At 45.1% G+C, this 23,483-nt stretch overlaps 1 protein-coding gene across 2 annotated transcripts in view; it reads right to left on the reverse strand.

Moving 5' to 3' along the window:
* The window catches only part of SLC26A7 (solute carrier family 26 member 7), a 699,592-nt gene that overhangs the window by 17,099 nt on the left and 659,010 nt on the right, over window positions 1-23,483 (reverse strand). For both annotated transcript variants that reach the window (XM_078687052.1, XM_078687051.1), the window contains exons 16-17: window positions 14,424-14,478; window positions 14,234-14,334 (exon numbers count right to left, since the gene is read on the reverse strand). In XM_078687052.1, the coding sequence (XP_078543178.1) occupies window positions 14,234-14,334; window positions 14,424-14,478 (156 nt within the window). The remainder of the gene's footprint in view (window positions 1-14,233; window positions 14,335-14,423; window positions 14,479-23,483) is intronic.

Genomic DNA, 23,483 nt, shown 5'->3' on the forward strand with positions numbered 1-23,483 from the left:
TGAATGCGAACATAATTACAAGGTAATTGGAGGTTGGGGTTTCAAAAATGGGTCAGAGCCTGTGTTTCCTGGAATTTATTATATCTGTGGGGACAAGGCTTATTTCAAATTGCCGGATCACTGGTATGGAAGTTGCTATTTTGGCATTGTCTTCCCGAAAATATACCATGTGAATGGAGTTGCTGGAAGCAGTGAAAATACTAATGGCTTAGTGCGTAGTAAAAGAGAAAGTATAGGTGAAATAATGGGTAGTATTTTCAGTGCACTGATACCTGGAGTGGGAGTGGTTCTGAACACTCACAGAATTTGCAAATTGTCCACTATAGTGGATGTGTTGTCTACTGAGACAGCTCATGGATTTCTGCTGGTCAATACCGAAATGGTTGCGATCAGATCAATGGTTTTGCAGAACAGACTTGCTCTTGATACCTTATTAGCAAAAGAGGGCGGAGTCTGCCGGATGTTGAAGGCGCAACATTGTTGCACTTATATTCCGGACAAAAGTGTGCAGCTTAAAAGATACGTGAAAAACATTACTAATTTGGCAAAGGAACTCAAACCACTCGAGGTTGACAGTGCCTGGAAGAGACTGGTAGATGGTCTCTCAAATGTAGGTCATTGGTTTGCTAGCTTAGGTAAAAGCTTATTGTTTAAGATACTGATGCCAATTGGAATTATAGGTCTTATCCTATTTTTCATATTTGCCTGTTGCAAATGTCGCAAGCACACCGAAAAGCATCAAGTGAATGCCAGAGGAGTGAAACGAAGTGTGGATGAGCTTGAATTAGAGGAAATGAATAATCAGATATACAAAAGGGTGAAGAATTCTCACCCTACTAAAGATGAGAAAGAAAAGTTGAGCAAATTGTTGGAAGAGATAGAGATGTATAAGGTGTGAGAAGTTGGCATCTGGTTCCATTTATTTTTGTGATGATAGTAAATATCATCAAAGAGGGGATTGATGAAGCAAAGCTTCGCATTCGCGACGTGCTTTATTCATGAACCTCGCCCGTGTGTAATCCAGTAATAAGTTGTACGTCTTACTAACGTTTATTCTATGTTTAAACGAGGTTTCCCGACGCTTGCCTATGTGTTTTACTAAAATAATTAACTCGAGTCTTTTAAAATGGCCGCTGCTTGGAAGTAAGTGTCTGCGCATGCGTCAGTCACACTCACGTGTCCTGATGTGTTCGCGGGTTTGGAGGGAAATAGTTGCGCATGCGTAATGCATAGCTTTGCCAGTAACGTGGTACTGCTCGTGCCACTGCTCTTGTGTACGTATACATGTAGCTAACATCTAGACCGCATAAGTATATTTTATAGTGATAAGTTGAAAGTACAAACCCTGTGATGTGTTTTCATAATGTTATTTCTATGTATTAATTTGTTCTCGCTTACTTTTCATGTACCGCGGGGAATGGGGGTCTGACTGAGCTGAATGCCATCTTGGAGGGCCTTTCTGCGCATGCTCCTCCATCTGGGGAACTGACAACCTTGACTGGTGGAACTTGGCCAGCTGGCAGGGATGGGCAAGATGCTCCTGAGAACTGACCTGAAAACCCAGGAAAATGGAGCCATGTGTCCCTACTCTGCAACAATGTAAATTGTCATTGTATTTCCCTGCAGTTTCTCATGGGAACCCCAATCTTGCTAGGCGGTACCCAAAGATGCAAATTAGGCATCCAAATAGTGTGTTATGATTGGTGTGTTACCCAAATCCTACCTTAGGACCAATCCAAATTGAGGGATTCTGACACTTTGCAACATTGGGGGGTGGTACACCGTCCCCAAACTGTATATCTACCCTGGGTTCACCTAGGGAAATTGTCCGACTTGTCTGGTTTAGCTGACCTGTCACTGACCCATCGTACTCAATAGGTGACTGAAGATACAGAGCGCTGCGGAGCACTCTGTCCGAAATTGACCATAGACTAAGGTTCTACTGAACCTTAAAAGTGCTGGTAAAGCACTTTGCTGGGAGTTCGCTGATCCAATCGGGGTCTTGATCGATAGCTGCAGAGAGGGTGGAGCGCAGGCGTTGCTCCCAAACTGCGGGTGTGGTCCTGTCCTGAGCGGTCCTGTCCTGAGGGTTTGCTGTCCTGTCCTGAGGGTCCTGTCCTGATTCCTAATCTGAGGGTATCCTGTCCTGTCCGGGGTGTCCATTCTGCACCTGCTGTCCTTTGAGGGGTATCCTTCCTTGAGGGTTTCCTGTCCTTAACTGACCCGTGGCCAGGGTTTGGTTTTCACACCAGTCTAGGTAAATATTGCTCTAAAATTCTTTGAACTTGCACCTTTCTATTTTTCTGTCTTTGCTTCAATAAAGAGACACCTTTGCACATGTTGATTTTTCCATGCTTTTGTGCCGCAACTACTGAAACGTAAAGTCAATTGCATATTTTCTTAACTTGTTCCTATGTTATCCTACCTTTTAGAAATCATATTTTGCATTGCAGTTTGTCATTTTCTGATATGGTCTAGAACGGCCTTACTTAAACTGTCTAAAGAACTTTTACCTTAAATGCATAGCGTTTCTTGTTGCATCTCATATTAGCATTTCCATGATTACCCTGACTCTATTTCTCTATAGTTATGTACTCTTCATTATTTTGATTATTGATTGTCTCATTCTTGTAAACTTAATGCTCAACGAAAACGAACTTTAGATAAAGCTTTTAAAACTTCCAGTTGTCCGTGGTCATTTTACAACAGTATTGAATGTCATTTTGAGTTGGTATTTTGCTGCCTTTCCTTTTACAGCTAGCTCCCTGATCCGTTGAGGTCATAGGTACCCGTGTCGGTGGATGGAAAGTCGGGTACGCTAAGTAATAACAGTAGGGAAATTCACACAAATTGGTAGCAGCCCGTGAAGTCACCCTGTCAATGAATAGTGTGAATTGAAAGTATATGGGCCCGAAGCCGGAAACGGCGAAATTATTGGCTGGGTGACCTCGCGCGCTCTATCAGTAGTTTGATTCTTTGGATTGAAGTAAACTTAACAGCGAGGTTGCCAGGTGTTCGGGCATTTCCACGAAGGCTTATCTCTTTTTACTAGCTGTCTGTGATTGCAGATTTTTGGCTGTGGTTTAAGTGTTCTATTGAGGCCTTTCTTGAGGCTTTGTCAATCAGGTTCACTGCATGGGAATTTAGTCTCTTAAGCCCATATTTTGTGGAAGCCATTTGGCATCTACTTTGAATGGCAGTGTCGCTCATGTCTACTTCTAGTGTGACAGTGGGGAATCTTGTGGATACAATCAATAGATTTTTCCAGAACTTTTCCCTGGCGCACTTCTTTTCAGTCTCCAGGAGGCAATCTGGTTCCTAGCTTTTGTCTTGACTACTCTGCCTATGTATGTTGAGAAGCAATGTACATGCACCCTTGCCATTTTGAGGATTTTTTTCTGGCTTCTCGATTACCCTTTTGATGGTTGTGCCATTGGAGGTTGTTTGTGATAGTCGCAGGTACATACACGTGTTTACCTCTTCCAAGTTTATGCTGTTGATGTGGAAGGTCTTGCTTGCATTCTTGTGTTTCCTAAAGATCCTAATCATGTTTTTTTGGGTGTTTATATGCAGACCATTCTGCTGACAGTATTCAGCTATTGCCCAAAATTGGGCATTGAGGTCTTTTGGTGCAATCAGGATGGAGTCATCTGCAGATACCAGTGCGTGTACAAGGATGTCTTCGATTGCCAGAATGTCCAGTGAAGCTTTCAAAATGTCCCTGTATAGGCTGTTTGTGTAAACAGCTTTGCTTTGGTCGGTTTGGTTGCATTGGTTGTGGTGGCAAGACTGATTCTTGATATTCCAAAATACCAATCAGTCTCAGCAGGATTAACCATGCTCCATTGTTTACTTGTGAAGCAGGGAATAACGTTTAATGCCATATGTATTGTTCACAGGGCTCTTCAGAACTCAGGGCCTGGAAGAATGAAAACAATGTTCCAATGGTATGTTCCTTCCAGACAACTCCACTCTGCAAATCACATCCGGGTACTTATCCCCAAGTTTCGGTAGACAAAATGGGGAGGCAGACCCTTTTTGGTGGCCACGGCCAAGCTTTGGAACTTCCTCCCCTGTTACATCACCTGCCAAAAGGCTCATGCCCCTTTCAGGAAAGCCTTGAAAATCTGGCTCTTCACCCTATTATGATGGAGCAACAACTACATGAGCCAGTTATCCTTGCTGATTTTACTTCTCATCAGAACTAAAGAATCTTTAGTGCCTTGACACCTCTGGGCATTTTTGCACTCCATCACATCTTTTTCATTTCATGTCATTACTGTGACTACCATTGCAAATCTCACACTTACTAGGCCTTTCTGATTCAGTCTAACTTGCATAGTAGTGTCTGCCTCTCTGTTAGTTTTGGCACCTTTATTACATGCGGGCATGTAGCGGTCACAGAAATAGCTATTAGCTGAAAAAACCATAATTAGGATTCTTTCCACCATTTCTGACATTGTTTGAAGATGTTTGCCACAATCACACTTGGGCATGAACTTTTCTCTAAGCAAATTTCTTTATTGCTGTCCATATCGTGTCCTTGCTAAAAACTGCTTCTTTGATGTCTCTACTGCTGTTTAGGTCTGGTTCTGTCTCACTGGTTTCTGGTGAAATCTCAAAGATATTTTGGGATAATGTTTGGAAGATTGATCTGTTGATACAATTATGAAGGAGAATAGGATGATAGAGGCTTTTTCGGAGATATTTGCTTCTATGGTGTTCCTTTCTGCTCCAAGGGTTCTTAGTTTTTGTATTTCTCGAGGGTCTGAGGTGAGGGCTGAGATCAGTCCCTTGACTGAGCAAATAAATTGCAAATGAGGACCTTGTGTGTCCGTGTATGAGATGTTATGCTGGGTGGTGGCAATGTCCAGTGCTAATTTTAGTTGACTGGTTTTGTACTTTGGATTTTACCCACTCTCCTATTCTATAGTTGAAATCTCCACATATGACCAGCAGTGGTTTGTTATATGGAGGTATGTTTATTGCTAATTTGGTGGATTCAAGCAGGTTGATGTAGCCCTCCAGCTTTTTTGATGCATCTGGACATTTATTATCCCCAGCAGGGAGTTTTCTAGGAGGGTGATGCCACACATCAAGATTTTTTGTTAAGAGAGTACACTCCACAAATGTTTTCTGAAACTTTCTTTATTGCATCCACCGCAGGTACTCAGCCACAATCCAACTGCGCAGTTGGTGACTAGCACACCCACAACACCCTATGATGCTCCCAGAACATTACTGATTCCCCCAGATTTAAAGGGACAGGAGTAAGTTACAACACATCTTCCCCCTCAAACATGCAGTAACAGACAACTGTAAATAAAGGAAAAGGAACAATGATGAAGAAATGCATTATAACATTTCCAAACTCATAGGGCACAGGGAAATGACTAAATATATCCAAAGGAATAGCAGCTCAAGGGGAAATAAATTAAGGGAAAAATAACCTACATGAACTGAAAGTTACATAAGATCGAAAGTCAGAATACATTGCATTTCCAACTCATACAGTGTTGTCCCAAGGCTTACAAGTAACTTCCTGAAACAAAAGGCACTATTTCACAATCTAATCTTTGAAATAATTAGGTGGCTTCCTGAGGCTGAGTGCCTCACTACCAGCCTGTGCTACCTTGCAAAGAGTTCACATCTTCACTTCCAGACTCATGACTATCACCAGGTTTATGACTTCCTACTTTACTGGTTCTGTGAAAGTTACCATTGCAGTTGGTTTCGGTAACCTCAACATGCTCCACACCTCCCCCTCTCAATACCACCACATTACTTTTGACTTCTATAATATGTTTGGGACCCATGAACTTTGTCTGACCAAATAGGTTTCTTCAAGTCACCATCACACCTACCACCCACAGATTTTACTTGACATCATGTTTCTTTTACTTTTCCTGATATTCCTTGATCCTACGTGAATACCGACTCATCATGCCTTGGTAACACATAACCAAACTGGGTTTAATTTAGATCCTGCCATTCTCCCTTTGAGTCTCTGAAAGGCAGAAATTCCTGTTACACTTTGTGATGTTCCCATAATTTTTCACATAGGATACTCTTCAAGGGTAACCTACTCTCGAGAGCAGTCTGCACACATGCCCTCACAAGATGGTTCATGCTTTCTACAAGACCATTAGCTTGATGTGCATAAAGCGCAGTGTGGTGTTGTTTAATTGACAAATCCTCCAAATCCTCCAAAAACTCTTGCGAAATGAATTGGACCCCATTGTTCGTTACTATGGTTTTAGATGTTCCTTCAGAAGCAAAGACACCCCTAAAAAAAATCCAGCAGATTACTTTTCACAAAAGTGCTAACGCAACATGCTGATACCCATTTGGAAGTATAATCTACCAGTACAAATCTTTCATTTGTTGATAACTCCATAAAATGACCCACAATATCTAGTGCCAGCGTGTACCATGGTTTCTCAGGGATCTCGCAGGAGATAAGAAAGTTGCTCTGACTGACCTGGATTTGTCAGTACCAGCCCACAGTATAACATCCCTAAGCACCTCCTATACCTGCTTGTTCACACCTGGCCACTAGTTCATCTCCCTTACCCTGGCTTTGGTTACAATCAGCCTAGATGACCTTCATTGGCCAGGGTGAAGATTTTGCCAAGCAAATACTCCGGGGAAACCAGCCTCTCACCACTGAAAAGTTCATCATTGACAATATTCAACACCTCTTATACATTACAAAATGCTTTTACGTCCTCAGGCAAACTGCATAAGATTGGCCAACCTCCCACCACAAAATCCAAAACCAGAGTCAAAACCTGTTTCCTTGTTGCATTACTGGATACTCCACCTTCCCTTTCAAGTTTGTTGAGAGCTGGCTCTTTAACCTATAAAACTGGTGGTTCTGCTGTGGAGACTAACTCCTTGCCTAATTGCCTCCTGGACAGATAACCAGCCGGTATATTTCTTTTACCCGGCAAAGAAGTCCACTTTAAAGTTGTACTCCACTAGTCCTTCCACCCACCTTTTTATTCCATTGGTGGAGTTCTCTGTATGTTTGCATGCAAACATCTGGACCAAAGGCCTGTCAGCTGTCTTTACTGTGAATGGTAATCCCCACAGAAAGAATTTAAAATGGCTTATAGCCCATATACAGGCTTATGTCTCCTGCTCTATCACAGAGTAATGCTCTTCAGCCCCCATTGAGCGTATGTGAGGCAAAAGCTATCACTTTTTCTTCTTACTCAAGCATGTGGGAGAGGACTGCGTCCAATCCCTTCAAGATGGCATCCATAGTGAAAGAACCTTTCTGGTAACATCAAAATGTCCTAATGCTGGCATGCAGGCTATTTCATTCTTTACTTTATTAACAGCCTGAAAACATTCAGGGAACCAAATAAATTAAGCTCCCTTCTTGAGCAATAGTCTGAACAGATGCACTGCACTAGAAAAGTTACAAATTAATTTTAAATAATATTCTGAGAGACCTAAGAACGATCTTACTTGGTCCCTAGTGTACGATGCAGACGCTTGAGATATAGCATCCACCATTTCCAATTCAGGGCTAATACCATCCCCTGAGATGGTGTGTCCTAAATAAGAGACTTTGGCAACTTTGAATCTGCATGTGTCCATATTGAGAGTAAGCCATTTTCCCTTAACCTGGAAATTACTTTCTTGAGCACAGTGTCATGACTTGGTCTATCCTTGGCGTATACTAAAATATCATACTTGAAGTACATGACTGATTTAATCCCAGACAAAACCTCTATTATTAAACTTTGGAAGTGGCAGGTGTCGAGGATGATCCAAAAGGCTCTATAAGGAATCTAAAAGCTCCCAGAGATGTGATGAAAGAGGTTAATGCCCTGGACTCCTCGTGCAGCATCACATGATAGTAGGCGGCTGATAGTTACATCACGCTAAACACCTATGCTCCGCCCAGCATCACTAGTCCCTCATTAATATTCAGTATGGGTTGCCGGTTGACCCAGATATACTGCTTGAGGTCTCTCAGATCTACACACATCCTTATCTTGTTTCCACCATCCTTTGGAGCCAAAATGATGGGGGCCAACCATTCTGAGGATTCAATTCCCTCTATTACTCCTAGACACTTCACAAAATGCAAGCGGGGTTCCGTGCTCACCACAGTACCGAGCTGGTTATGCTCTCAGTACTGGACGACCTCAGAGGTATGGCTGACGGGAAACATCCAAGCGCCCTGATACTTTTAGATCTGTCAGCGGCGTTTGATACCGTCAGCCATACCCTACTCCTGGAAAGGCTGACAGGATTGGGGTTTCGGGATTCAGCTTATCTCTGGCTAGAATCATTCCTGTCCGGGAGAACGCAGAGGATCCAGCCGGGGGATGGGGTGTCAGGAGTGGGGGAACTCACATGTGGGGTACCGCAGGGCTCTGCCCTATCACCCCTCCTGTTCAACCTCTACCTACAACCACTTATAAGTGCCCTGGCAGAGATGGGTTGTCGCGTGTTCAACTACGCTGATGACACCCAACTGCTGTTGAGCATAGATGACACTGCACAGGCCCAGCTACAGGCGCAGAAAGTACTTAGGTATACTGTCAACTGGATGTCCAGGAATCTCCTGAAGATCAACCCGGAGAAAACCGAAGTGCTAATAGTGTCACATACTTGCTCCCCCTGGTGCGACCTATACTGGCCTCAGGAACTTGGCCCCACCCCCAACCCCGTCAACACGGTAGAAAGCCTGGGCATTAAGGTAGATAGTGCTCTTTCAATGGTGAGCCAGGTTTCCGCAGTGGTGGGAACTTGCAATGGGCTCATAAGACAACTGCACAAACTAGTGCCGCTTCTTTCCCAGTCCATGCTCCGCACTGTAATTTCGGCCACCATACTGTCAAGGCTGGACTACGGAAACGCACTTTACCTAGGTCTACCAAAGGTACTAACGAACCGACTGCAAGTGGTATTAAACGATGCGGCACGACTTATTTTTAAACTTCCAAGAAGATCACGTGCATCCCCATTGCTGCAGAGCCTCCACTGGCTGCCAGTAACGCAGAGATCCATATTCAAAAGCCTCTGCATAGCCCACAAGGCAATCTATGGACAAGCCCCAGCCTACATTAAGAAAAAACTAGAGATCTACCGACCTGAAAGAAACCTGAGATCCTCGGAGGCCCAATTACTGGTATGCCCCCGATTTAGATTAGCAACAAAAGGTGGGAGATCTTTCTCGACCTTACTGCCAAAGATCTGGAATGAACTACCCGAAGCCTTACGTAAAGAAGGAAACCTGCTCCGCTTCAGAAAATCCCTTAAAACCATCTTATTTAAGGCAGCGGTAAATCATGTCTAGCTCCCCCACCGTTGTGTCACCGTCTAGGTTGTTGTGTCTGACAGTTCAAAAGCGCCCTGGGACCTGCAGGTGATTTGGCGCTATATAAGCTGACTATAACAATAACAATAACAACACTGTAGTTTATCTAATTCAACTTGTAAGGGTTTTAACATGAGATTTGGTACCCTTCTCACCTTGTGTACTTCTAGTTTAACCTTTGTTTTAAGGATGATTTCTGTACTTTAACTCCTTCATTCAACTCCTAATTCATCTTTAAAAACATCATGGAACTCCTGTACAATGTTTCCATCCTCATTGACATGTGACAGTTGCATAAACTGCTCAGGTGAATTTGGGTTTAAAGTGATTCTCAGATCTCTCTGATGGCGCTAACCCAGCAGATTGTCCCCCTATTTTGCCATGTACACCATGCCAATCGTTTCTCTGTTTTTAAATATTATGGTCAGTGTAACCCAGGAGATTGGTTTTCTGTCCCTCATTGCATATGGGATTTAAGTCTGGTGATCTCAAGATGATGGCTTCTTTCCCAAAAATCCTTTCGCAATTTTATCACCCACTAATGTGAAAGGTGACCCAGAGTTTGCTAAGACTGGCACGATCTTGTCACTTATAATAATATCACATTTAGGCATGACAACAGTATCATTATGAACATTTTCTGCACACCTTGTTACACAAACAGAATCCGCAACATGTAGAATTATACTATGATGCATCTCAGGGTCAAACACAATACTGTTCACTTTACAAACACCTTTGCAAACATGAGGGAAACACCCATTCTTTCCACAATTCCTGAAGTTGGCATTACGGGCATATCAATTCAGATAGTTTTACAAGTGGTTTGGGCTACCACACGTGTAACATTTACATTTTGAGCCCTTAATTTTCCCAGAGTTAGGTTTGGGCTTTTCAGTTTTAGGTGTTATATATTGTACTGCTCCCGCATATATATCAGACTCACTACACTGATGATTGTACTCGATCACCACCAAAGCACTGGGAGTTGTAACATTTTTAGCATTTGCTGTGTTGCATATTTCTTTAACCCAACAGGAAGTACCACACTTTCAGCAATGTTAATGGACTCCTTTAAGGAAGGATTTGTTGCTAGCAATATCTCATTAGTGCACTGCACAGGTTGGTCTTGAATGAAAGAATCTGTCAGATCAGCAAAGTCACAAGTTTGGGCCAGGGTCTTCAATGCTGCCACATAGTTCCCTACTCTTTTTTTTTCTTTGGACTGCACCCTCATGACAGAAACTTGTGTTGTTCCATAACCAAATTTATATGTGGCCGGAAGTGTGTTTGCAACACAAGCCCTTACACTTCATAGATATTTTCAGGTTTTCCTTCACTGTTAAACATCGCTATAGGATCAAGGCTCTCATAGATATTGCAACCCTCAACACCAAGATTGTTAAAGTTGAACTTCATATTTCCTGGCCAGAGAGAACTCCCCCACCCATCACCTTCAGATAAGAGCCAAAGAGACGTTTCCATTTTTTACAGGGCAACAACAGTTCACCACATTCTGACAAAAACTTCAGAGGTTGACTCATTCTGGCTGCCATTCCTGTCACTGAAGCTAAATTAACAAGCTAATATAAGAATTTAAAATATTAAGTCAACACAAGAAGGCAATACAAGAAACTTAAATAATTAATTAACCTTCCACTAAAAACTCTTTATCCCACTGGTCATTACTGAAAACATATTGTTGCTGGCTGTGTTATCCTGTTAAATTTTCCCTTTTACTTATTGTGCGCAAGTGTGCACTTTACCCCTCATACATTTCCATTGAGTGAAGTTCACATCACATCAGAACGCCCTTTCAAAAAACACATGACACCTGTGTTCTAATAATGCAGATGAAACTAAGGGGTCCATTATGATATCGGGCGGATTGCCTCCGCCAGGCTGGCGGTAGCCACGGCCTGGCTGGCAGAGGCAATCCGCCCGATATCATAACCAGATTTCCCCCCCGCCATGTTAGGATGGCGGGGGGACCACGGCCGGACGGAAAGACCGTCCGGCGCTTTTCCGCCACGGTCGCCTTGCGGCCAGGGTGGAAAAGGAATAATATGGTGGCGGTGTCTAATAGACACCGCCAGCCATATTATGATGTCTGGTTTTCAGTGCCTTTCCGCAGCGGCGATGCCGCCACGGAAAGGCATGCGGCCTTCACTGTGGGGGCCCCCTGCGGGCCCCAGAGAGTGAAGTACAGGTGGGGGGTTCCTGTGGTACCCCCCTTCATTGTCATTTACAAAGCGGCAGGCACCACGCGGTGCCTGCCGCTTTGTAAATGACAATATGAACGTGCATTTTCAGCATTGTGGCGGGCGGTGCAGAGAGCACCGCCCACCACAATGCTGAAAATACAGGATGTGCCCGCCACTGTGGCGGGCACATTCTAATAGCACCCCCGGGACCCCCGCCCTTATGGCGGGCGGTCCCGATTTACGATGGGATGACGGGCGGGCAAAGTCCGCCCGTTATCCTAATGAGGCCCTAAGTGTGATGCATGTTCTCCACTGTTCCCGCACTTCTGAGGGTAAGCACTCTAATGCGCATTCCGCTGCGTACGTATTTCCTGCTTGTTACATGTTACTCGCTCTCTGCCGCTGCAGCAATAAACTCCTTGTTTTGTTCTGGATCCTGGCAATTATCGATAGAAACAATGAGCCATAGTAATTTCTAGGGCTTTTTTTATATAAATAGTCGTTTCATTGCAATCATGTGCTATAACCAGAGGAAACATAAGGAATCTCCATGAGGAATGAACTTAAAAGCAATCGACCCAAAGCCAGAAAATCGTAACTGCAGAAGCTAACCTTATCACTGGAGGCTGGACACAAGATCACATTGTTTCTTTTTTGGCTCACGACTATTGTATTCCTCTACGTAGCTTTATTATATTAAAGACCCTGTACACAGTTCTTTGGGCATTTAGGAACAATATCACCTTTTCTAGGACAAAGGTTCTCCTGCTATCATTTGCAGCATAAACTACTGGAAAAAAGTCTGCTCTTCAAACGACTTAGAAGATGAGTTGATTCATTGTCCATGTCACAGGTTCGAATTACTTCCCATTTTCCAAGAGCAACTGAGACAAATATGATATTCAAGCATCCTCTAGAAATATGACATTTATGGAAATACATTTCCATGCACAGCAATAGGTTACACAGGCTAATGCTATAAAGCAATTAATGAGAAGATGTGTATTTTTTGACAAATTGATTAATTTACGTGTTCTTGAAAGAATTGTTCTTGACATTTGTCCTTGTCAGCTAATATCTTTGAGTGATTCAAAGTTGATGCGTAGCCTATGTTTTTAGATAAAGGGGAATCTTGGTGTACCTCTGCAGAGCAACATTCCTTTGTTTAATAAAGAATGATTTACCCAGATCTGCAAGAAACATAGAACAAGCTTAGGCAAAGCCAATCTGTCTAATTGCTCCAATGCTTCTTCAATTGCAACCACAAAGTTGGCTTCATGCTATTTGTCACTTGGTGTTGCCGATGCTCATATAATTAGGGTGCAATATTTGGCAAAAGCAATAGTGTCGGTCACCCATCTTAGAAAGTTATTTTTTTAAATTCCTTAGTGATTGGATAACTTATCAGAGCAAGGATTAAAGTGATTTTCCTCATTGTTCCAAGATTTACCAGGTTGCATCTGGCACACTATGAGGTCCATTAGGATGGCGGGCGGATTGCCCCCGCCAGGCTGGCGGTAGCCACCGCCAGCCTGGTGGGGGCAATCCGCCTGCCATCCTTCCCAGTATTCCCCCCACCATATTAGTATGGCAGGGGGGACCATGGCGGAAGAAAACACCGCCCGCCACTTTTCCGCCCCGGTCGCCTTGAGACCGGGGCGAAAAATGTTTAATATGGTGGCGGTGTCTATTAGACACCACCAGCCATATTACAATGGCAAGAATGCAATGCCTTTCCGTGGCGGCAATGCCGCCATGGAAAGGCAGGCGGTCTTCACTCTGGGGGCCCTGTGGGCCCCCAGAGTGAAGGTGAGTGGGGGGGTGCACACGGGGGGTACCTGTGGTAGCCCCCTTCATTTTCATTTCCAAAGTGGCAGGCACCGCGCGGTGCCTGCCGCTTTGCAAATGAAAATGCTGTGATGTATTGTCAGCGGATGTATGATGTTACAACGCAGGCTAATACAACGCCTGCCTTTACAACACGGTTTTTACATCGCAATCCATTACAACGCATAGTGCTTTTGGGTGTTGGATAGTGAATAGTTTAATTTACTATTCTAACTCCAATCCCCGTGGACACTAGGGAAGGTTATTGGATAGTAAATTAACCTATTCCCTATCCTAGAGCGCCCCCCAGCGCAATGCGTTGTAATAGTTTGCGTTGTAATGACCGCGTTGTAATGGTAGTGCGTTGTAAAAGTTTCGTTGTAAAGGTTGTTTACCATTGTCAGCATTGTGGCGGGCGGTGCAGAGAGCACCGCCCGCCACAATGCTGAGAATACAGGATGTGCCCGCCACTGTGGTGGGCACATCCTAATGGCACCCCCGGGACCCCGGCTTTTAAGGCGGGCGGTCCCGTTTTCCGATAGGGTGGCGGGCGGGCAAAGCCCGCCTGCCATCCTAATGTGCCCCTATGTGTGGGAAAACATCTGTGTGCAGTGCTTTTCATGCATCTTGGAATCCAAACACAGGTGCACACTCCTCTTCGGGCCCAAACTGGGATGCATGCTACCTTTACACTGAGAGGCCAAAGGTACTCTAGAAAATCAACAATTGTTGTACATTCATAGAGCTATGTCTGAGGACGTTTACATAATTCGAAAATATTTTAAGTTAAAGGATAACACTGTGAATTGGGTTCCACATATTTATTAAAAAAATATTCTCTTTACCTTCAAAAGCAACTTACTTTGTATAAGTGTACTGCAGCAACAGCAGTGGATACCGAGTTGAAGAAAATATTTTGTTCCGATTCTAATCCACTGTAATGCATTGCTTTAATTTGGGATGCTATAAAACACAAATAAGATATGCTCAAAACACTCAACTTCGAAATTATTAGGCCAATAAGAAACATTTTCCAACTGAAATGTACTTACCTTTACAGCCTACAAGTAGTACAGTCACACCTCTGTTTGTGAAATCTGTGTAAATCTGAATAAATAAATGTGTTTAATAAATATATGATGGAGCTTTTTAAGCTAGTGCACAATTATAAGGGCATTCTTAATCAGGGTTACTTAGAGTACATGCATTTTGAAACATTTTATTTAGACTAGCTGTATTTGTGTTACATTTAAAGTTAACTAAAACATAAAACCAAACTTGCAGTAATCCCAGCGCATGTGGTTAAATCCATCTTTAGCCACTGATTCGACATTTAACACCCAATTCTGAGTAATCTTAATGATGATCCTTCCCCCTCAGCCCATACCTAGTATAATACTAGGGCGATGATTACTACTATTAATAAAAGTAATATGATGAAGAAGAAGTAGTGGAGAGAAAGAAAATTATAACTACTATCTATACTCAGTGGCAGCTTGTGAACTTTGTAAGTGGATGGGTATGAACACCATAATTTATTCAGAGGAAGTGTGACCCCGAGAAGAGTGGTTCTTCTACACACGCAAAGTTATGCAAAATCTGTTCATTTTGTCAAACAATCTTCACATACAATAGGTAACAATTATGATGTTCTACATTTTCACTAGTTCCTAAGGCTCACTGTACCTAAGAATGCATTGAAAACCACAGCGAGATGTTCAACAGAACGACCCCAAAGGTCTGGATAAAGGCTTTATATTAGGAATGTTGCTATACATGTTTCTTAACATCATTCTTACATCAAGCTTAATTCAAGTAGAATCTCAGTCACATTATAATTTGGACTCTCCATTAAATCTGGCAGCAGGGTGTTTATTTGGCAGGTGTTGTCAGGGTCTCAATACTGGTATTTTTTTTTATTTTCAAGTGAGGTTTTGGCATCTGTCAACTAGGCTGTATGCGTTTGGAGAGTTGCAGCACTTCTTATCAGGCATATATGCTTTAATAGCCCAGAATCAGCACTTCACAATAGTGCTGCTTTACATTAAGAGAGTTCTACAAGTATGTTTTGTTAGGCTTCTATTATTTAATGGGAGAGGATCAGCAGTTCTTAGATAAATTACTCAAAAGGCAAACATTGACCTAAATGAGCTCTGGAACTAGATTTGCACTGTTTCGTTTTCCTAGAAAAAACTACTTGAAAGCACAGAAGGTAACCAGCTCAGGAACACAACAACCTCCAAAGCTAACAGACCGGGTTTTGCCCATACTGTAGTATAGAAACTGCCATCAAGCAGGTAGTAGATTTTATTCTATCAATAAATGATATTGGTGATTCATAGTTCGTCATGTCCTATTACTTACCGGTAATCTTCATTACTCCTGGTCCCGTTGACCTCGTCCCATTCCTTAAAATATGGAGATAACCATCTCCATGACAGAAAAAAAGAAAAGGAGCATGCTGGGATACCCTACCTGCTCCCTCCCACTGGGAGTACATAAGCAGTACCAGCCCAGCATGCAGCCTGAAAACACCAAGCCAACAACAGGAAGGCCGGCCGCAAGGGAGGGAGGGAGGGAAGTAAGGAATGGGACGAGGTCAACGGGGCCAGGAGTAATGAAGATTACCGGTAAGTAATAGGACATTACCCCCAGGTCCCTCCTGACCTCGTCCCATTCCTTAAAATATGGAGAATACCAAAGCAGAGAACCCGGCCTTCCGGAACCCCACCAACAACAAGGGCACCAGACCAAAAAACAGCACCCCACAGGCCCGAACCAAGACCCCAAAGGCCAGAAGGGGACCACCACGCAGAACGGAGGCACAGAAGCAGAGCCAAGCCCCCAAAGGAGCGAGCAGAGGAGCCAAAACCAAGGCCCCCCCTTCATGACCAAAGGAAGCCCAGGAGAAGCGCACGCGCCTCAACAGAGAACGGCGCCAGGAAAGGGCAAACAACCAGCGAGAAACCCCCAAGGGCGAAGCCCCCCGGACCCAGGCCGCCAAACAACCAGGAACCAACAGGCCAAAGCAGCCCAAAGGACATGGGCAGAAAAGAACAGCCCGCACAGGGCGGACGATCCGAAGGAACAGGAAGGAACAAAGCAGAGGGACAACCCCAACACAGCAGGGGAAGCCACCAGCAGAACCGAAAAGAGGGCAGCAACAGGGAACCACAGAGGAACCCGGCCACAGGGCAGGACCAACCAAAGGCCAACCCCCGCAGAGACGCCGCAGAGCAGCAGCACCCAAACGGACAACCAACCGGGAGAAAAACCCGGCGCCCCAAAAACGACCAAGACCGGGGCCAAAACGAGGGCGCAGCCAAAAAAGACAACAAAAGGCCCACACGGAACCAGGGAAACCAAAACCCCAGAACCGGACAGGAGGAACCGACCCCCAGGAGGAAAAAGGGACACACCACGGAACCACCGAAGGTGAAACCCCAAAGGCAGAAGGCCAACAACAAGGCCCACAGCCCAACCCCAAGAAACCCGCCGTAGAACAGGCAGGCCAGCCAGCCAGGAGGCACACAACACAGCACCACCCGGACCCAGAAGGAGACAGAATCCAACCAGCGCCACGCCAGCAAGCCACAGGAGCAGCGCGTCTCCCACCCGGCCAAGCACGGGGAGACGCGCCCTGGCGACCCGGAAGAACAGCGGGAAGACGGCGCACCAGCCGCAAAGGGGCGGCAAACCGAAAAGCAGCCAGGAAGAAGCCCCGCGACCCAGCAAGCCAGGCAGTCCGGGAGGCAGACAAATGAAGAAACCAGGAAACAGCACCCCTGCCCGCGAATCCAGGCAGCCGGGCAGGGGAAGCAGAGAAAGACCAGCACGCCACCCCAGCCCAGCAGGAGCGGGCGCAGGTAGTAAGTAGAACATCACAGCAAACTCGAACATCCATTCTGTCGGAGACAGAAAAAAAGAACAGGCTGCATGCTGGGCTGGTACTGCTTATGTACTCCCAGTGGGAGGGAGCAGGTAGGGTATCCCAGCATGCTCCTTTTCTTTTTTTCTGTCATGGAGATGGTTATCTCTATATTTTAAGGAATGGGACGAGGTCAGGAGGGACCTGGGGGCAATGTTGCTGTATCTGTCAGCAGCCATTGAGCCCGTCAATCATCATGTCCCACTTGAGACTCTCCAGTCATGCAGAGGCAGTGAATGACATAAATGGCAATTCAAAAATATTGTATGACATGAATATCATGTCAAAGTTATTGTCACTCCAAAAATAACGTGGAACACAATAGCATAAGTAAGTATACCATTTTTATGTACATAATATTTTTTAGAACATTACTGTATTCTTTTTGGTAACATTAATATACTAGTAAATAATATCCTCTTTTCAATAAGTTGACATATATTCGCTTTTATATTAGATGTAGATGTTAGTAATTGTCATTTTATTTATTTTACTTTCATTTGGGTTTTGTAATATAAGTTTTATTATTGTATCATTTGTTTACTAGCTTATAATTTTGAAGTGGTGTGTGGGTTTGTCAGGAAATAGGTTGGGCTGCTAAATGCATTATACATTATTGTTTTTGGTTATTAATTGTGTTGTTTAATTGATTGAGTACTATTTCATTTAAGATTACTCTGTGCTTTTTAAGGTATTTTTTTAATATATATAACGTAATTATTTATTTAAATGTTAGTAGCAGATTGACCGACTTGTAGGCAAATGTAGTGCGAAGATGTTCAAATTAAAATTGTGGTTTAATTAATGTTTTATGCTATTAAAATATGTATTCAATAAATAATTATGTAAAGGTTTCAACTGGTTATTTGTTATCTAAATTATTTGATCTTTTTATTAATTTATTAATGTATTGATGAGTCTATTTAATAATAAGTTTTGTCAAATGCATTTTTTATTTTTTATATAATATTGTTTTTAATTATAGTTGTTTTAAGTAGTACTTCAATTATTTTGTTGTTTGTGGATTTTTGGGTAGTGAGGATGGAAGTGAATTTTTTTACTTTTATTTATTTATTGTATTTAGTAATTTATTTTTTATTCATTGTGTGACAATTATAACTTGTAATCATTTATATAGTATATGTTATTTGTATAAAAAAATATGCAATTCCGAGCGCTTAAGCGCCTCTAAACATCTCCATACCTGGATTAAGGGCTACTAACCAGACGCGAATCCCGTGGAGAGGGAACAGGAGCCCTGCGGAGCAGAACGTACACCCCGGTGAGCTTGGTCGGGGTCTAGGAGAGAGGCGAGGGAGCTTCGCAAAATGGTGGCCGCCACTGACTGTAAGAGAAGAGACCTTTGATCACCGTGAGCTCCCTCACTGCAAGTGGACAAGAGCAGGGGAGCCCACCCCCTCTCCGGGACCCTCGCAGGTATGGTGAGCGGACTGCGGCGTGCCACGCCTGATATCGCCGGGGCCCGGGACCACGATCGGGGAGCACCGCAAAATGGCAACCGCTGTCCGTGATGCGAGGAGCGGACACTGAGACGCGGGTGTCCTCTCTTCTTGCGGCATGATCAGAACAGGAGAGCCTACCACCTCTTTTAACCCCCAGTAGCAGAGGAGTTAGTAGCATGGCTAACCATATTGAAGGGGGAGCTGTCCGGAGGTCGTAGACGCAATACTACACGGAGACAGTCTGCAACATGGACAACTGGCCTCTCAACAACCATTGTGGTGGGAGTAACCCGGGTCCAGGCTGGTCAGGCCACACTTGGAAATCAGCAGCAGACAGGGAATTTGCCTGACGTGCCTGACATTGGCATGGCTGCCAGATCCATGTCGTCCTGCTAACTACATGAGGTAGTTCCTGATGTGCCCCCCCTTGGCTGTTGTCCCTGCTCGGAGGCAGCAGCAATGAGGTGAGGAGAGCGAGGCCCTGTGCCCCTTATGCAGTTGAGCCACTTCACAAGCAAACCAGAGGTGCCACGACCCTCCAGAACATCCCCCATAAACCTCTGGCACCGGCTTGCTGTCCCAGTGTGCAGGGGGGCTAGAGGAAGTGGACACCACCATCAGGATGCAGCTCTTGCCTAACACAAGGAAGGGGGTCGCGACCACTCAATGCGACCAGAACAAAGCATATAGACACTAGGGGGTCACTGAGGATGCACTTATGCCACTGAAGAAGGTGACTACCAAAGTCTCCAACTACTTTTCTCCCGCCGAGAAACAACAACCGGTACAAAAGGGGGTGGTGATGGACGGAGCATCTGAATCAATCAAACACTCACACCCAGTCAAAAGATCTGGGTTTAATCATCCCCTTTTGTATCGCTTTGTTCGCCCTAAGTGTGGCAGGGTATGCTCAGACGTGAGTCCCTTGTTCACTTGGCCACTGGATTCAAGATAGCCTGACTGATGAGGATTATGAATCCGAAACCGGTCCCAGGATGCTTGTTTCCGGTCCAGGGAAGACATGGCTTGGCAGTTCGGGCTGGACTGTTCCGATAAGGCACAGGGTCAGACTGATTTGCATATAGCCATGTCTGAACTGGGGTGGCTGAGTGAACTAAAGAATGGTGATGGATTAAACCCAGATGAGTTGACTGGGGGTGAGTGTTTGATTTGTTCAAACGCTCCGTCCATCATCCCCTTTTGTATCGCTTTGTTCGCCCTAAGTGTGGCAGGGTATGCTCAGACGTGAGTCCCTTGTTCACTTGGCCACTGGATTCAAGATAGCCTGGCTGATGAGGATTATGAATCCGAAACCGGTCCCAGGATGCTTGTTTCCGGTCCAGGGAAGACATGGCTTGGCAGTTCGGGCTGGACTGTTCCCATAAGGCACAGGGTCAGACTGATTTGCATATAGCCATGTCTGAACTGGGGTGGCTGAGTGAACTAAAGAATGGTGATGGATTAAACCCAGATCAGTTGACTGGGGGTGAGTGTTTGATTTGTTCAAACGCTCCGTCCATCATCCCCTTTTGTATCGCTTTGTTTGCCCTAAGTGTGGCAGGGTATGCTCAGACGTGAGTCCCTTGTTCACTTGGCCACTGGATTCAAGATAGCCTGGCTGATGAGGATTATGAATCCGAAACCGGTCCCAGGATGCTTGTTTCCGGTCCAGGGAAGACATGGCTTGGCAGTTCGGGCTGGACTGTTCCCATAAGGCACAGGGTCAGACTGATTTGCATATAGCCATGTCTGAACTGGGGTGGCTGAGTGAACTAAAGAATGGTGATGGATTAAACCCAGATCAGTTGACTGGGGGTGAGTGTTTGATTTGTTCAAACGCTCCGTCCATCATCCCCTTTTGTATCGATTTGTTCGTCCTAAGTGTGGCAGGGTATGCTCAGACGTGAGTCCCTTGTTCACTTGGCCACTGGATTCAAGATAGCCTGGCTGATGAGGATTATGAATCCGAAACCGGTCCCAGGATGCTTGTTTCCGGTCCAGGGAAGACATGGCTTGGCAGTTCGGGCTGGACTGTTCCCATAAGGCACAGGGTCAGACTGATTTGCATATAGCCATGTCTGAACTGGGGTGGCTGAGTGAACTAAAGAATGGTGATGGATTAAACCCAGATCAGTTGACAGGGGGTGAGTGTTTGATTTGTTCAAACGCTCCGTCCATCATCCCCTTTTGTATCGAGAAACAACAACCATCATCGCAGGGCGAGAACCAGGTCACCATGGCACTCACAAGAGACAATTTGATGGTGTCCCTGTGAGAGTTCAAGACGGAACTGCATGCGGAACGTAATCAAGACCTCATAGCCTCCAATGAGCAACTCAAAACAGACCTGACTACGCGGGTGGCCATGCTCCAGCAAGATGTGGACTCGGTAAGCACAAGAGTGCTGGATTTAGAGACCCACACCCATGATCTAGACAAGCAGACCGTGGACACGCGAGAATAGATGCACAATCTCCAGAAGCAATTACAGCTTGCATAGCTGAAGTCGGTAGATTTAGAAAACAGGGCTCAGAGAGACAACATTTGGATCTGGGACCTAGAGGAGGGAGCAGAGGGGCAGAATCTGAAGGCCTTCCTTGAGGGCCTCTTCGCGGAGATCCTCAGCCCACGACAGCTCAATATTAAGTTGGAGCAGGCACACTGGGTAGGGGGTCAAACTATTGGAGACCGACATCAGACACGAGACATCCTCGCGAAGTTCCACTCCTTTAAGGTAAAGGAAGCTGTCCTACAAGAGGCCTGTAAAAAGAGCAACATTTCCTTCCAGGAATTTCGTTGCAACGTGTACCAAGATCTGGCTCCTGCGACTCTGGCAAAGAGACAACAATTCCTGCCTATCACCACGAAACTCCGTGATGATCGCATAAAGTACAGGTGGACATACCTTTTCGGTCTGAGATTAGAATATTACAATAAGATGCGCCACATCACTGAACTCGAGGAGGGTCTATGGTGTTGGGTCTCACCTCTGGAGATGCCGGGAGTGCGCAAAACACGTCAGGGGGAAGGGACAGAGAAAGCCAGAGAAACATGCAGTGGAGCACCAGCCTGATGGGAGGGCATAAATGACAGACGCCATCACCAGAGCCAGCACACGAGCTGGTGGCGAGCTAAAGTGCAGTAGACAGCATAAACAGGGAATCCTCATTGGGACAATGCACTCTCAGGGGATCTTACGTGGGACCAAGCCCACCAGAAACGGTTGAACACTCTCAGCTACACACCATACAAGCTATCATTGTTGGATGAAGTGGTGTAGCTCTCAGCTATGGCACCTTTGCTTGGACAGCACACTCTCTGGGGACATTAGCCAAAGCCCTGATTGTGGGGGGGCATTGCATGCCCTCATCTGAGCATCAAGCAATGGGGAACTCTTTTGAGAAGCCAGTATGGGTGCGGGCCGGGATTCCGGTTGAATCACCCTCAAGTATGCCCAGTTGTGTGGTGTCCCACCCTGTCAATGTTCTAGTCTTCACCCAATAAAACTGGATGTTGGTATCGTTGTGGTTTTCGTTTCTGTTTTTGTTGGGTTGGGGGATGGGCATGGTGGTGGCTTCCAGAGTACAGTACATCGGTGCACATGCTAACACGTGGGGATCCTACGAGGGGAGTATGGCCGGCAGGGCTCCTAGACATAGTTCATAAGCTTGACGTAACATTTGAGTCCCCAACAGAGAAGAGGAAGGGGAGGGACCTGACATAAAGCCATGGCGATATCCATAGTATCATGGAATGTTTAAGGCCTAAATTTGCCACTTAAGCGGCAACAAATCTGGAAATATCTTATTGACCACCGCTTTGAGATAGTGGCTCTTCAGGAGACACACTTAAAAAGGGAGGAGGAGCTGAGACTTAGTCACAAACAATACCCCCTTATTTATCGATCCTCTGCAACCACATTGGTTGGTTGCATTACTCTTCCACAGCTCGACTAAATTCCAGCCAGCAGCTATTAAATCTGACAAGGAAGGCTGGATGGTTATGGTGAAGGGTACACTCAAGAGGGAGAATGTGCACCTTTATTGCAGCATATACACCTAATGTAGGCCAACCTGCTTTCTTAGCCACACTCCTAGATCAGATGGGAAAGTTTGCGGTGGGGCAGATAGTTCTTCTGGGTGATATTAACCTCACTTGGCAGGCTGAGCTAGATAGTACCCATCCTCACAGACCGATGGTCAGCTCCTTTCCCCCAGGTGTTAAACAAACACTACACAATCTTGGTCTTCGGGATGCCTGGTGCGTGCTTTACCCTAACACTAGAGATTACACGTTTTTCTCTCATGTGCATCGCACCTACTCTAGGCTGGATTATGTTTTTATCAGTCAGAGTCTGCTGGGGTCCCTTCCAGGTTGCTAAGATTTTGCCCCTCTCCATCTCGGATCACTGCCCGGTCTCGATCTGTCTTAGCTAGGGGCACGCCACCGCGGGTATTGCCAAGTGGTACTTCCCGCAGTCCCTCACACAGGACATACTGCTCCGGAATGAGTTGAGGGGAGCGATCAGGGAATTTTTTTAGTTAAACACACTCCAAGACATTTTGACCTTCAATAATTGGGACGCATTTAAAGCGGTCATTAGGGCAAAATGTTTGGAGCTCAACACTACCCTGAACAGGCAAAGAGCGTAAGAGATGTGGGAGGGTGTAGTATAGAGAGACATTTCTGATAAAGAATGGGCCAGCCTATGGTCGGATATT

Source organism: Lissotriton helveticus, chromosome 4_1 (genome assembly GCF_964261635.1).
Source record: "Lissotriton helveticus chromosome 4_1, aLisHel1.1, whole genome shotgun sequence".
NCBI lineage: Eukaryota > Metazoa > Chordata > Amphibia > Caudata > Salamandridae > Lissotriton > Lissotriton helveticus.